Source organism: Polypterus senegalus, chromosome 10, assembly GCF_016835505.1.
Source record: "Polypterus senegalus isolate Bchr_013 chromosome 10, ASM1683550v1, whole genome shotgun sequence".
Classification (NCBI taxonomy): domain Eukaryota; kingdom Metazoa; phylum Chordata; class Cladistia; order Polypteriformes; family Polypteridae; genus Polypterus; species Polypterus senegalus.
The window spans coordinates 173639768-173651873 of record NC_053163.1 but is presented as its reverse complement, the minus strand read 5'-3'; the positions used below and the strand labels follow the sequence as shown (position 1 = coordinate 173651873).

The window sequence follows — 12106 nt, the reverse complement described above, 5'->3', positions numbered from 1 at the left end:
ATAAAAAAGCCACAACGGCCTCACTACAGTTTTTAAACCCAGACTATCAGGTTAGAGTAAGGGCGCTACAAAGAAGCCTGACGATTTATGTTGTGAGCAAATACCTTGCATCTTGCATATTATGTGCTTTCAGTCAGTGCAGTAAATGTATAAGTCTAATTACAAAGAAAGTAGGAGGGGTTGGTGGTACAATAAGCTGAGGAGTATATACAATTATCAGCTACAACATTAATACCACCTGCCTAATACTGTGCTGGTCCCCCTCCTGCTGTGACCCGTCAAGGCCTGAACTCCACAAGACCTCTGAAGGAGTCCTGTGGTATCTGACACCAGGACTATAGGGCCAGATCCTTTAAATCCTGTAAGGTGTGAGGTGGGCCCATCATGAATCGGACTTGTTTTTTCAGCACATCCCACAGATGCTCATTCGGATTGAGATCTGGGAAATTTAGAGGTCAAGTCGACACCTTGAACTACTTGTCGTGTTCCACAAACCATTCCTGAACAATTTTTTGCACTTTGGCAGGGCGCATTACCCTGGCTGCCATTCTTTCTCAATAAGGGGTGTGTGTGGTCTTCAACAATCTTGAAGTCAAAATAGCATCCACATGAATGCTAGGAGCCAAGGCTTCCCAGCTGAACATTGCCCAGACCATTGCACTAACTCCTCTGGCTTGACTTCTTCCTATTGTGCATCCTGCTGCCATCTCTGGCACAGTAAATAATACACACACACCTGGACCTCCACATAATATAAAAGAAAATGAGATTCAGCAAACCGGGTCACCTTCTTCCACTGCTCCGTGGTCCAGTTCTAACATTTATGTGTGCGTTGTAGGCACCTTCAGTAGTGGACAGGGATCAGCATGGGCACTCTGACCAGTGTGCGGCTACGCAGCTTCATACGCAATAAACTGAGATGCACTGTGATGTCCACCACTACCTTTTTCAGCAATTTGTGCTACAGTATGGGCTAGACTTCGCTCCCCATGCACGTCAATGAGCCTTGGGCACCCATGACCCTGTTGCTGGTTCAGCAGTTGTCCTTCCTCGGACACCTTTAGGTAGGTAATAACCACTGCATTCCAGAAACACCCCACAAGACGTGCCATATTGGAGATACGGTGACCAAGTCGTCTAGCCATCACAATTTGGCCCTAGTCAAAAGTCGCTCAGATCCTTTCGCAGGCCCATTTTTCCAGCTTCCATCACATCACCTTGAAGAACTGACTGTTCACTTGCTACCTAATACATCCCACCCTTTGACAGGTGTGCCAGTGTAGCGAGATAATCCATGTTATTCACTTCACCTGTCAGTAGTTTGAATGCTGCGGCTGATCAGTGTATATACTGTATCTCTATATCACTGTACTTTATAATTGTCATTTGGGACAAATGCTATTGCATAGTAAAGTGCTTCTGCCTTTAAAAAGAACAGTTTGATTAGCAATTCCGGCCATTGTGTGCAGTGTATGGTTCTTTATAATCCAGGAGTAGAGCAGTAGAGGATATGTGTTTTAGGTTTGTCTCTTTAGAGGAATAACATCTGAGTCAAATTGAAACTGTTTTATTTTTCTGTGTTCTCAGCTAATATATGATGCAGGCGTGTCCTTCATCGTCATCATGTTTGTCTGGTCAGCATTGGCATGCCTGGTCTTCCTCAACTGCTTCTTAAATTGGCCTGTGGAGGCCTTTCCTGCTCCAGAAGAAGTCAACTACACGTGAGTGAGGGACTCTTGCTGAATGGGGCTTTTTGGGCAAGTGTAGCTTTCTAGTAGTGTATCTAACGTTAAGAGGAACAGCTTTGATGCCCACAACATATCAGGTGCTAGTTTACCAGCAAGGCTAAAAGTTCATGTTTAGGTTGATTTATGGAGCCATCTAACACTTTGCCACCCTCTGGCGCCATGGTTCACAAGTATTGATCAGTCACAAAGTCCTGAATTCTTCTTCGGCCAAATAAGAATAAGATCCTTCACCCACCTGTGTGCAAAATGTAAAGCTAGATGATCCAAACTTGTAAATATTAAAACCAAAATCAGCGCTTACATTTCTAGAGGATGCTAAACTTATGACTCATTTTTTTTTTTTTGTATGTCTTTATGCTTCCAGGAAGAAAATTAAACTCAGCGGTCTGGCACTAGACCACAAAGTGACCGGAGATCGCTTCTACACCCACGTGACTACAGTGGGACAGCGGCTGAGTCAAAAAGAAAATCAGGAATTTCTCTCTTCTCAGGAGAACATTAGCAAAGCCACAGCGGCACCAGCAGAGAGTGAGCATGCCATCCCTCTTCTGTCCCTGTCTTGTAGTTTGCCTTTCAGAAATTCTGTTCATTGTTCTTGCTTAGTTTTCTTTTCTCTTGCCCCAACCACCACCATTCTGTCTTTAATGTTTTTGACACAGCAAGTGCAGAAGTTCACACTTGACAGCTTCTCCATTAATCAATTAATAATAATAACAGCAATAGTAACATTTAGTTCTAGAGCACATTTTCATACAATAGGAGACCCAGGTTCGCTTTCCGGGTCCTCCCTGCGTGGAGTTTGCATGTTCTCCCCGTGTCTGTGTGGGTTTCCTCCCACAGTCCAAAGACATGCAGGTTAGGTGCATTGGCCATTCTAAATTGTCCCGTGTGTGTGCTTGGTGGGGGTGTGTGTTTCCTGCGGTGGGTTGGCGCCCTGCCCGGGGATTGGTTCCTTCCTTGCGCCCTGTGTTGGCTGGGATTGGCTCTCACAGACCCCCGTGACCCTGTGTTCAGATTCAGCGGGTTGGAAAATGGATGGATGGATGGATGGATTTTCATACAAATGGTGTAGCTCAATGAGCTTTACAAGATGAAGAAAGAAAAGTTTATAAAAAATAAAAATAACATCATATGGTCTGAGGGCCGGCAGGACAGAAAAAAACAAAAACAAACAAAATCTGCAGGGGTCCCAAGGCTCTAATCTCTTTTTCTCATTTCTAGGTTCCGTGCCCTTCCGTAAGAGTGTCTGCTCACCCATCTTTCTTTGGAGTCTTATCACTATGGGGATGACTCAACTTAGGATCATATTCTACATGGGGGCCATGAATAAGATGTTGGAGTTCCAGGTCACTGATTGGAATAAACACAGTGAGTTGAAACACACTAAAATCATTAGAGAGTCGTTAGATCAGGTAAAGGAGCCGCATGCATACGTGAAACAATGATATACACTGCCGGTCAAAAGTTTGGGGTCTCCCAGGAATTTTCACGTTTTTAATAAATACCTTTTTTTATCAAGATACCATGAACGTGATTTAAAAATATAGCCAAAGTATTATTACAACAACAAAAATTATTTTTGTGTAGCCCAAAATCACACAAGGAGTATCTCAATGGGCTTTAACAGGCCCTGTTTCTTGACAGCCCCCGAGCCTTGACTCCCTAAGGAGACAAGAAGAAACTCCCCCCAAAAAAAACCCTTGTAAGGAAAAAATATTCGGATGTGAGCGTCAGTAGGCTTTGCGCCCTAGGAACCAAATTACCCAAACTATTCTATAACATTTCACTTCTATGGAGTGACGAGTCACACTTCTCTGTTTGGTAGTCAGATGAACTAGTCTGGTATGGCGGAGAGCGTTACCTGCCTGCTGTGAAGTTTGGTGGAAGTTGGTTTAATGGTGTGGGGTTGTTTATCAGGTTTTTAACACCAGTGAAGGGCAATCTTAATGCTGTGGCATCCCAAGACATTTTGGACAATGCTATGCTTCTAACTTTGTGGAAGCAGTCTGGGGAAGACCCTTTTCTATTTCAGCACCACAGTGCCCCAGTGCACAAAGCAAGATCTGTAAAGACATGGCTGGATAAGTTTGGTGTGGAAGAACTTGATTGGCCTGCACGGAGCCCTGACCTGAACCCCACTAAACACCTTTGGGATGAACTGGAATGGGGACTGCAAGCCAGGCCTTCTCATCCAACCTCATAAATGCACTACATAATGAACTGGCAGAGATTCCCCCAGAAACACTCCCAAAACCTTATGGAAAGCCTTCCAAGAAGAGCGGAAGCTGCAATAGTTGTAAAGGGGGGACCAACTCCATATTAAAGTCTATGGATTTGAATGCAGTGTCAGGCACTATATAATAGACAGATACAACTACAAGAGCCAGAGTCGGGTGGAAGTAGATGAAGCTTGTCTGGGGGAGTGGAGGAGGAAAGGGAGAAAGAGAAAAAAAGAGGAAGAGGAAGAGATTTGTGCTGTTCTGTGACTGTGTTGTGCTTGTGGGAAACAGGGGAAGGTGTTTCCCACAAGGGAAAAATAAAAAAATAAAAAACGCATGCCTTGAACTTGTGTCCCACGCTTGTCTGTGTCAGGTTTGGATGGCAGTGCAACTCCTGGTGGTCCATCAATAGATAGATAGATAGATAGATAGATAGATAGATAGATAGATAGATAGATAGATAGATAGATAGATAGATAATGAAAGGCACTACATAAGATAGATAGATAGATAGATAGATAGATAGATAGATAGATAATGAAAGGCACTACGTAAATAGATAGATAGATAGATAGATAGATAGATAGATAGATAGATAGATAGATAATGAAAGGCACTACATAAGATAGATAGATAGATAGATAGATAGATAGATAGATAGATAGATAGATAGATAGATAGATAGATAGATAGATAGATAGATAATGAAAGGTACTACATAACATACATAGATAGATAGATAGATAGATAGATAGATAGATAGATAGATAGATAGATAGAGTTTAATTTGTCTCATGGAGAAATCTGTCAAGTTTACAGGCATAGTCCCTCACTGGGCACTGCCTAGCCACTGTGGGTGTAATGGTCAACTTTTGACGAAAGTTAATTCCAAATACTGTTTTAACTGAGGTTTGAAAGTAAAGGTGAAAATAATGCATATGTAACAATTCCCATGAAAATAACAATCTGTTTAAATTGTATGTTCAGCTAACCAAACCTGGGGGTGGGCGAGTGAAGCGAGCAGTGGGCTGAGCCCCCTGGTTTTCTATTAAAAACATTAAAAGTTCTGGGTGACCCCAAACGTCTGACTGGTAGTGTATTTATACTTTTATATATTAGTAACGGGGTTGAGTTGTTGATAAATCAATTTATGGAATCTGCTTTGAATTCTAAATGCAAAATCAAGAAATGGGCTGCAGCATCGTTTGAAATGCTCCTCGCCTGTCATGAATCTTTTTGCTATGTAATTATAATGATTGCAGGGTTTAGGCCACAGTATTGTAGTTTTCATTTTTATTTCTTTGTTTTGACTATTGTAGCTGCTGTTAGTGTTGTTTGCTTATATTTTGACCGCCATTTTGTTTATCATAGTCTGGTCAGGTGGCCATGTTGTTGTCTGCAACATGCTCCAGATAGCTGCCAAGTGATGTCCCAAAATATATTTAGGACAGCAGCATGGACGATTTTGGATTGTGTCTCAAAAGAATTTCATTGTCACAGCTCCTTTCTAAAGAGCTCTGGGGAACTGAAATGTTTCAGTGTCTTTTTTACTTGACTGATTTTTGGTTAACACTCTCAAATTCATGACATCACATCTGATCCCCTTCATCAACACACCCAGAATCGTAGAAATTAATATCTACTGAGTATTTATTCCTTACGCTTTGAATGCTGATTGACATTTTCTTTCCTTTAAAGGTCCTGAGAATGTAAGGATTGACGTCAAAGAGACAGGTGAGTTTTAAGAAGATTTAATAATGACCTCCAATCAAATGTGTTGTTGCATTTAGGAGCACGGTGGAATGAGTTGGCAGTGTTCTTTCCATTACAGCTCCTGTTACATCTTCTGAGCACCAGGGGGCTTGGCAGCACCCCAAACTCCCGACACGGTCCAGGGTGTTTATTCCACTGACTAACTCCACAAGTTCCAGTTTCCTCCTTTTCGGGCTGCACAACAAAGTTTTTCCTTCTCCCTTCCACACCTCCCGGGCAGCCTCATCCATCTCCCCCCGACTCTGACTACTCATGCAGGAAACCTGGCTTCTTTAATGCCACAGAAATACTCACTGGAAGCACTTCTGGGTCAGGTGGAAGTTCTTCAGGGAAGGTATCATCATGCAGCTCCCCCTGGTGCTCCCCATGAACCTTGACAGGATTGTCCCATGGGACTGCCCTTCCCAGCCTGCCATGTGGGTATCCATATGGGTGTTCCACCAGTGGGATGCTGTCTCTATGTTTATATAGGGACAGGAGGGACACACTCTAATCTTCAGTGTAGGCCTCCCTTCTGAGACTCATCCTGGTTAAGACACCAGTCCTACCCTGTCTTTCCATTATGGCCTCCCTTCCTGGCTGGGAACTAACTTCCATCCAGGTCATGACACCAGTCCATTCCTTCCCGACATGCAGCCAGCTCACATCCTAGTTGGGATGCTGGTCCATCCAGCATGACACTCACAATTTGCATTAAAGTAATCAGCTGGACAGATTTCATTCCCTGTTCTTGTAATCTTGAAGGATTCCTGCCTACTTAATTATCACATCTTTAAATAGCTAAGAATAAGCTTCAAAAATGTCACTTGCTAAACCCGTGACACTCCTCATCACAGCTGTCACTTCATATATCCAGGGTTCAAATTCCGCATATAGTGGTCTGTATGGTGCACACAGACTCCCCTTATCTGTGTGAGTTTTTCCGGTTGATAATCCAGCGTTTCTCCCAACGTCTCCAAAGATGTTCCAGTTAACTTGACTGTCAGTTCCTAACTGTCCCTATGTGAATGTAAAGGGGGGCTCTGTGAAGTCTTTTTGCCCAGTGCTGCCCGGAATAGACTCTGCCCCACCACCACCCTAAACCGGATCAAATTGGATCAGCAAGTGGAATGTTTAGAATGGTGATTGTTTTCTTCTATCTGTTGCTTTTGCCTTCAGTGTCATTCTACTCTTCCACCTTTGGAACCCTGCAGCTCCTCTGCTTGGTCAGCTGCCCTCTAATTGGCTACATCATGGACTGGAAGATGAAGGAATGTGTGGAGAATTCACCCGCCGGAGGCGATCAGGTGGAAGTCAAAGAGGAGTAAGTGAGGAGTCTTCAGTTTCCTTCTTTCACTGGTTACGGGGCATTGTGGGAAAACAGTGAAGAACTTTGGGTGATTAATGCCTACCATGTGCACTCACCAGCCACTTTATTAGATAAACCTTGCTAGTACCCGGTTGGCAGAGGTGGGTAGTGACGAGTTACATTTACTAAGTTACATTTACTTGAGTAACTTTTTAAAAAAAAATTGTACTTCTACGAGTAGTTTTACTGCACCATACTTTTTACTTTTACTTGAGTACATTTGTAAAGAAGAAACGCTACTCTTACTCTGCTACATTGGGTAACACTCGACTCGTTACTTTTTTTCATTACACATTTATATACGCTATATTTTAGTTGGAGAGAAGTCGCCAGTGGATCTACTGAATGACTGTTTCACCAATCAGATGTGGCAACAATAATCACATGACACCGTTTCACCAATCAGACGTGGCAACAATAATCACATGACTCCGTTTCACCAATCAGACGTAGCAACAACAATCACATGACTCCGTTTCACCAATCAGATGTAGCAACAATAATCACATGACTCCGACTCCGTTTCACCAATCAGACGTGGCAGCAATAATCACAACTCCGTTTCACCAATCAGATGTAGCAACAATAATCACATGACTCCGTTTCACCAATCAGACGTAGCCATGCAGTCACATGACCACACACAAACTTCCTGCGTCTGCAGCCTGTGAGAGACTTTTTGGTCATACAGGGCTCCTGATCTCTGCTAAACGGTCACAGCTTCACTGCAGGAACCTTGAGAGCCAACTGAAGCTTAGACGTCACTTCACTGATTGAAGAACCAGACATGCACAGACACAGACAGTCCTGGTAAAGTGAGACTTGTTGCACGTGCACAAGCTGCCTTGTTCTGATGTTATTTTCTATCAGCTGTGCTATTTGGAGGGCACGTGAATACGCAGTATTATACTGTCAGTGTACAGGAGATCTCGTCACTGTAAGTAGTCTGCACTGCTCAGACATCCATGTCACCTACTGAGGTATCGGCTTCAAAAGCTTTGTTGTGAAATACTGAGATTTGGAACTTTGTGTTATTTGTGCATCTTTATTTTGTAAAGATGTTATTTATTTTTACTCGTTTTTTATTTTATTTGGAAATAGCAGAATTTGCACATTATTTTATATTTTTGTCTGTCTTATTACATTTCTAAAAAATAAATCATTTATTATGATCAAACAGTTACTCAGTACTTGAGTAATCTTTTCACCAAATACTTTTTACTTCTACTTGAGTAATATTATTTTGAAGTAGCGCTACTCTTACTTGAGTACAATTTTTGGCTACTCTACCCACCTCTGCCGGTTGGACCCCCTTTTGCCTTCAGAACTGCCCTAACTCTTCGTGGTGCAGATTCAACAAGGTGCTGGGAACATTCCTCAAGGATTTTGCTCCATATTGACATGATAGCATCACACCGATGCTGCAGATTTGTCGGCTGCACATCCATGACGCGAATCTACCGTTCCACCACATCCCAAAGGCGCTCCACTGGATTGAGATCTGGTGACTGTGGAGGCCGTTTGAGTCCAGTGAACTCATTGTCACGTTCAAGAAACCAGTTTGACAGGATCTGAGCTTTGTGACTTGGCGCTGGAATTAGCCATCAGGTGATGGGTACCCTGTGGTGATAAAGGGATGGATGTGGTCAGCAATAGCACTCTGGTAGGCTGAGACATTTTAAAGATGCACAGTTGCTACTAAGGGGCCCAAAGTGTGCCAAGAAAATATCCCTCAAATCATCAACATCAGCCTGAACTGTTGATAGAAGGCAGGATGGATCCATGCTTTCATGTTGTGGATGCCAAATTCTGACCCTGCCATTTGAATGTTCCAATCTTCTATTGCCCAATTTTGGTGAGCCCGTGCGAATTGCAGCCTCATTGCCTGTTCTTAGCCGACTGGAGTGGCACCCGATGTGGTCTCCTGCTGCTGTAGCCCACCTGCTTCAAGTTTCAACGTGTTGTGTGTTCAGAGATGCTCTTCTGCATACCTCAGTTGTAACGAGTGCTTATTTGAGTTACTGTTGCTTTTCTATCAGCCCAAACCAGTCTGGCAATTCTCCTCTGACCTCTGGCATCAACACATTGTCACCCAGAGAACTGCTACTCATTGGATATTTTCCTTTTTTCAGGCCATTCTCTGTAAACCAGGGGTGTCCAACTCCAGTCCTGGAGAGCTACTGTGGCTGCAGGTTTTCATTCTAACCCTTTTCTTAATTAGTGACCAGATTTTGCTACTAATTAACTCGTTGCCTTAATTTTAATTGGTGCACAACTTAAGACTCAGGCCCCTTAATTATTTCTTTTTTCCTTAATTAGCAACCAAACAATATCCATCCATCCATTATCCAACCCGCTATATCCTAACTACAGGGTCATGGGGGTCTGCTGGGGCCAATCCCAGCCAACACAGGGCACAAGACAGGAAACAAACCCTGGGCAGGGCACGCACACACACACACCAAGCACACACTAGGGACAATTTAGAATCGCCAATGCACCTAACCTGCATGTCTTTGGACTGTGGGAGGAAACCGGAGTACCCGGAGGAAACCCACGCAGACACGGGGAGAACATGCAAACTCCACGCAGGGAGGACCTGGAAAAAACGAACCCGCATCTCCTAACTGCGAGGCAGCAGCGCTACACACTGCGCCACCGTGCCGCCAAACAATATTCAGACACAAAATGAACCAACACATAAACAACAACCTGCGTCCATCACACAATAACTGAAAATAAAAAAATGTAAAGCCTCAGTAACGTTGACCTGCTCAGGTTCACAAAACATTTTGACAGCACTCTCAAAAAAGAAAATCAACAGTTTTGGAAACGTCTGCCACAGCAGTATAAGCGCCATGGAATTAAATAACGGGTCTAATTAGCAATGAGACTTGGCTTCAAATTAAGAAACTGAATGAAGTGAAGTTGAGGCCCCAACTTAGTCGGTCATCTCTTGGCTCACTTCACATTAAATTTATGTTTAGGTGCCGTTTAAGGAAAAAACAAATCAATTCAACAGTCAGAGTCTCAACAAAAGACCATTAAAATAAAGTGAAATAGTTCATTAGCAGCAAAAACTGGTGACTAATTAAGACAAGTTAGAATGAAACTTGCAGCCACAGTAGCTCTCTCAGCAGGAGTTGGAGACCCCACCTGTAAACCCTAGAGATGATTGTGTGCGAAAATCTGAGTAGGTCAGCTTCTGAAACACTCACACCAGCCCATCTGGCACCAACATACATGCCACATTCAAAGTCACTTCAGTCCCCTTTCTTTCCAATTCTGGTGCTTGGTTTGAACTTCAGCAGGTCGCCTTGACAATGTCTACAGGCCGAAATGCAATGAGTTGCTGTCATGTGATTGGCTGATTAGATATTTGCATTAACAAGTTCTTGAACAGGTGTACCTAATAAAGTGGCCGGTGCCTGTTAGTGGAAGTGCCCTTTTTTTAAGTGAATTTTGCCCTTTTCTAGTCTTTGGGAATAGTATTTGCATCTTTGTTCCACGTTTGGAGAGCTCCTCTAAACCACTAGGTGGTAGCGTAGCTATCCCTTAAACTTCAAGTGGAGCCTTAAGGGCGTCAATAGTTAAATGAATTCTGCCCACTCAATTTCTTTAATTCAGTTTCGTTTGAGGGCTGAGGTTGCAAGACAAGATCTAAACCCTCCATCTTAGGTTAATGTTAGGTTTAGGTTAGACATCTTAGGTTAGTTGGCTGTGGATATGTGAATAAATGTGCCTCGACTGGGGTCTCACTCAGGTTTTGTTTCATGTTGTATGCCTGATCTGCCAGGCTTCAATCAACCTTAATAAAGTGGCCTGTGCCTGTTAGTGGAAGTGCCCTTTTTTAAGTAAATTTTGCCTTTTTCTAGTCTTTGGGAATTGTATTTGCATCTTTGCTCCACGTTTGGAGAGCTCCTCTAAACCACTAGGTGGTAGCGCAGCAATCCCTTAAACGGCAAGTGGAGCCTTATGTCCTGTTACGGAGCAGAAATGGCTTGAAAGACTCCAGAGGGTTCTGTAACCATGTGTGTATGTAGACACCCTGGTGGCACCACGAGGAGCTTAACGCAAGGGCCACAGTCACCTCTGTGATGGACTGGCACTCTGTCTAGGGTTTACTTCTGCCATTTTTTAGAATTTAGTGAACTCCCCACACCCTCAATAAAACTGAGCCAATTCGGTGAATGGATGGATGGGTCCCCACTTTTCTCAAAGTTAGTGGTAAGACCGTTGAAATGCAAATGAAAATTAACTTAACAGTCAAGTATTCCAATTTCATGCTTTTTTTCGGATTTGTCCAGGAGTTACCAAATGCAGTTTGTTTTCACAGGTGGTGGAGCGCTAAGCACTGTTGTTGCACAGATTTGCAGGGCTGCGTTCAAAACCCCACGTGGCCCTGTTGACTTTGTCCATTCTCATTAAGCCTGTGGGGTTTTTCCTCTCACACTTTAAAGATGTGCATGTTAGCAGAGGCCCAGAAAGAGACTGATTGAAGAAGATTGGCTTTGTCTTTGCAACCTGGTGGCTTCTAATTTGGGTTATCCGCTAGCTAATGTTGACCACAGGGCTCTTGCTTAATCGTTGCTTTTCAGAGTTGTTTGCTTTAACATCTTCTGGCTCAGTGAACTGAACTGCCTCTGCTTTACAGGTCAAGCAGCCCTAAGCCTCGTCGATATCGTAAGATTCAGAAGTTGACTAATGCCATGCGGGCATTTACCTTCACCAACTTGCTGCTGGTGGGCTTTGGCATTGCCTGTCTCATTAACAACTTACATGTGCAGGTGAGACATTTGATGGTTACCCTGGGTGAGATATGTAACATGTCAATTACCAATTAGCAGTTTACTGATCCAATCCTTCTTTGTATCTTTCTGGATAACATTTGTTCGTTACTTCAAGAGTTAACTGATTTTGACTCTGCTGCACTTTCCATGAACTGTTAGATCAATTCACTCATTTCACTTCACCAGTTTACTTTGGAAGATTATTCGTGGAAAAATTAAATGCAATCC

General features: G+C 43.2%; 1 protein-coding gene across 1 annotated transcript in view; it reads left to right on the top strand.

The window, feature by feature from the left end:
• The window catches only part of slc43a1b (solute carrier family 43 member 1b), a 62449-nt gene that overhangs the window by 44911 nt on the left and 5432 nt on the right, over positions 1 to 12106 (top strand). Inside the window, exons 7-12 of the mRNA XM_039767603.1 lie at positions 1588 to 1721; positions 2113 to 2276; positions 2970 to 3116; positions 5666 to 5701; positions 6899 to 7043; positions 11743 to 11875. Coding sequence (XP_039623537.1) covers positions 1588 to 1721; positions 2113 to 2276; positions 2970 to 3116; positions 5666 to 5701; positions 6899 to 7043; positions 11743 to 11875 — 759 coding nt within the window. The remainder of the gene's footprint in view (positions 1 to 1587; positions 1722 to 2112; positions 2277 to 2969; positions 3117 to 5665; positions 5702 to 6898; positions 7044 to 11742; positions 11876 to 12106) is intronic.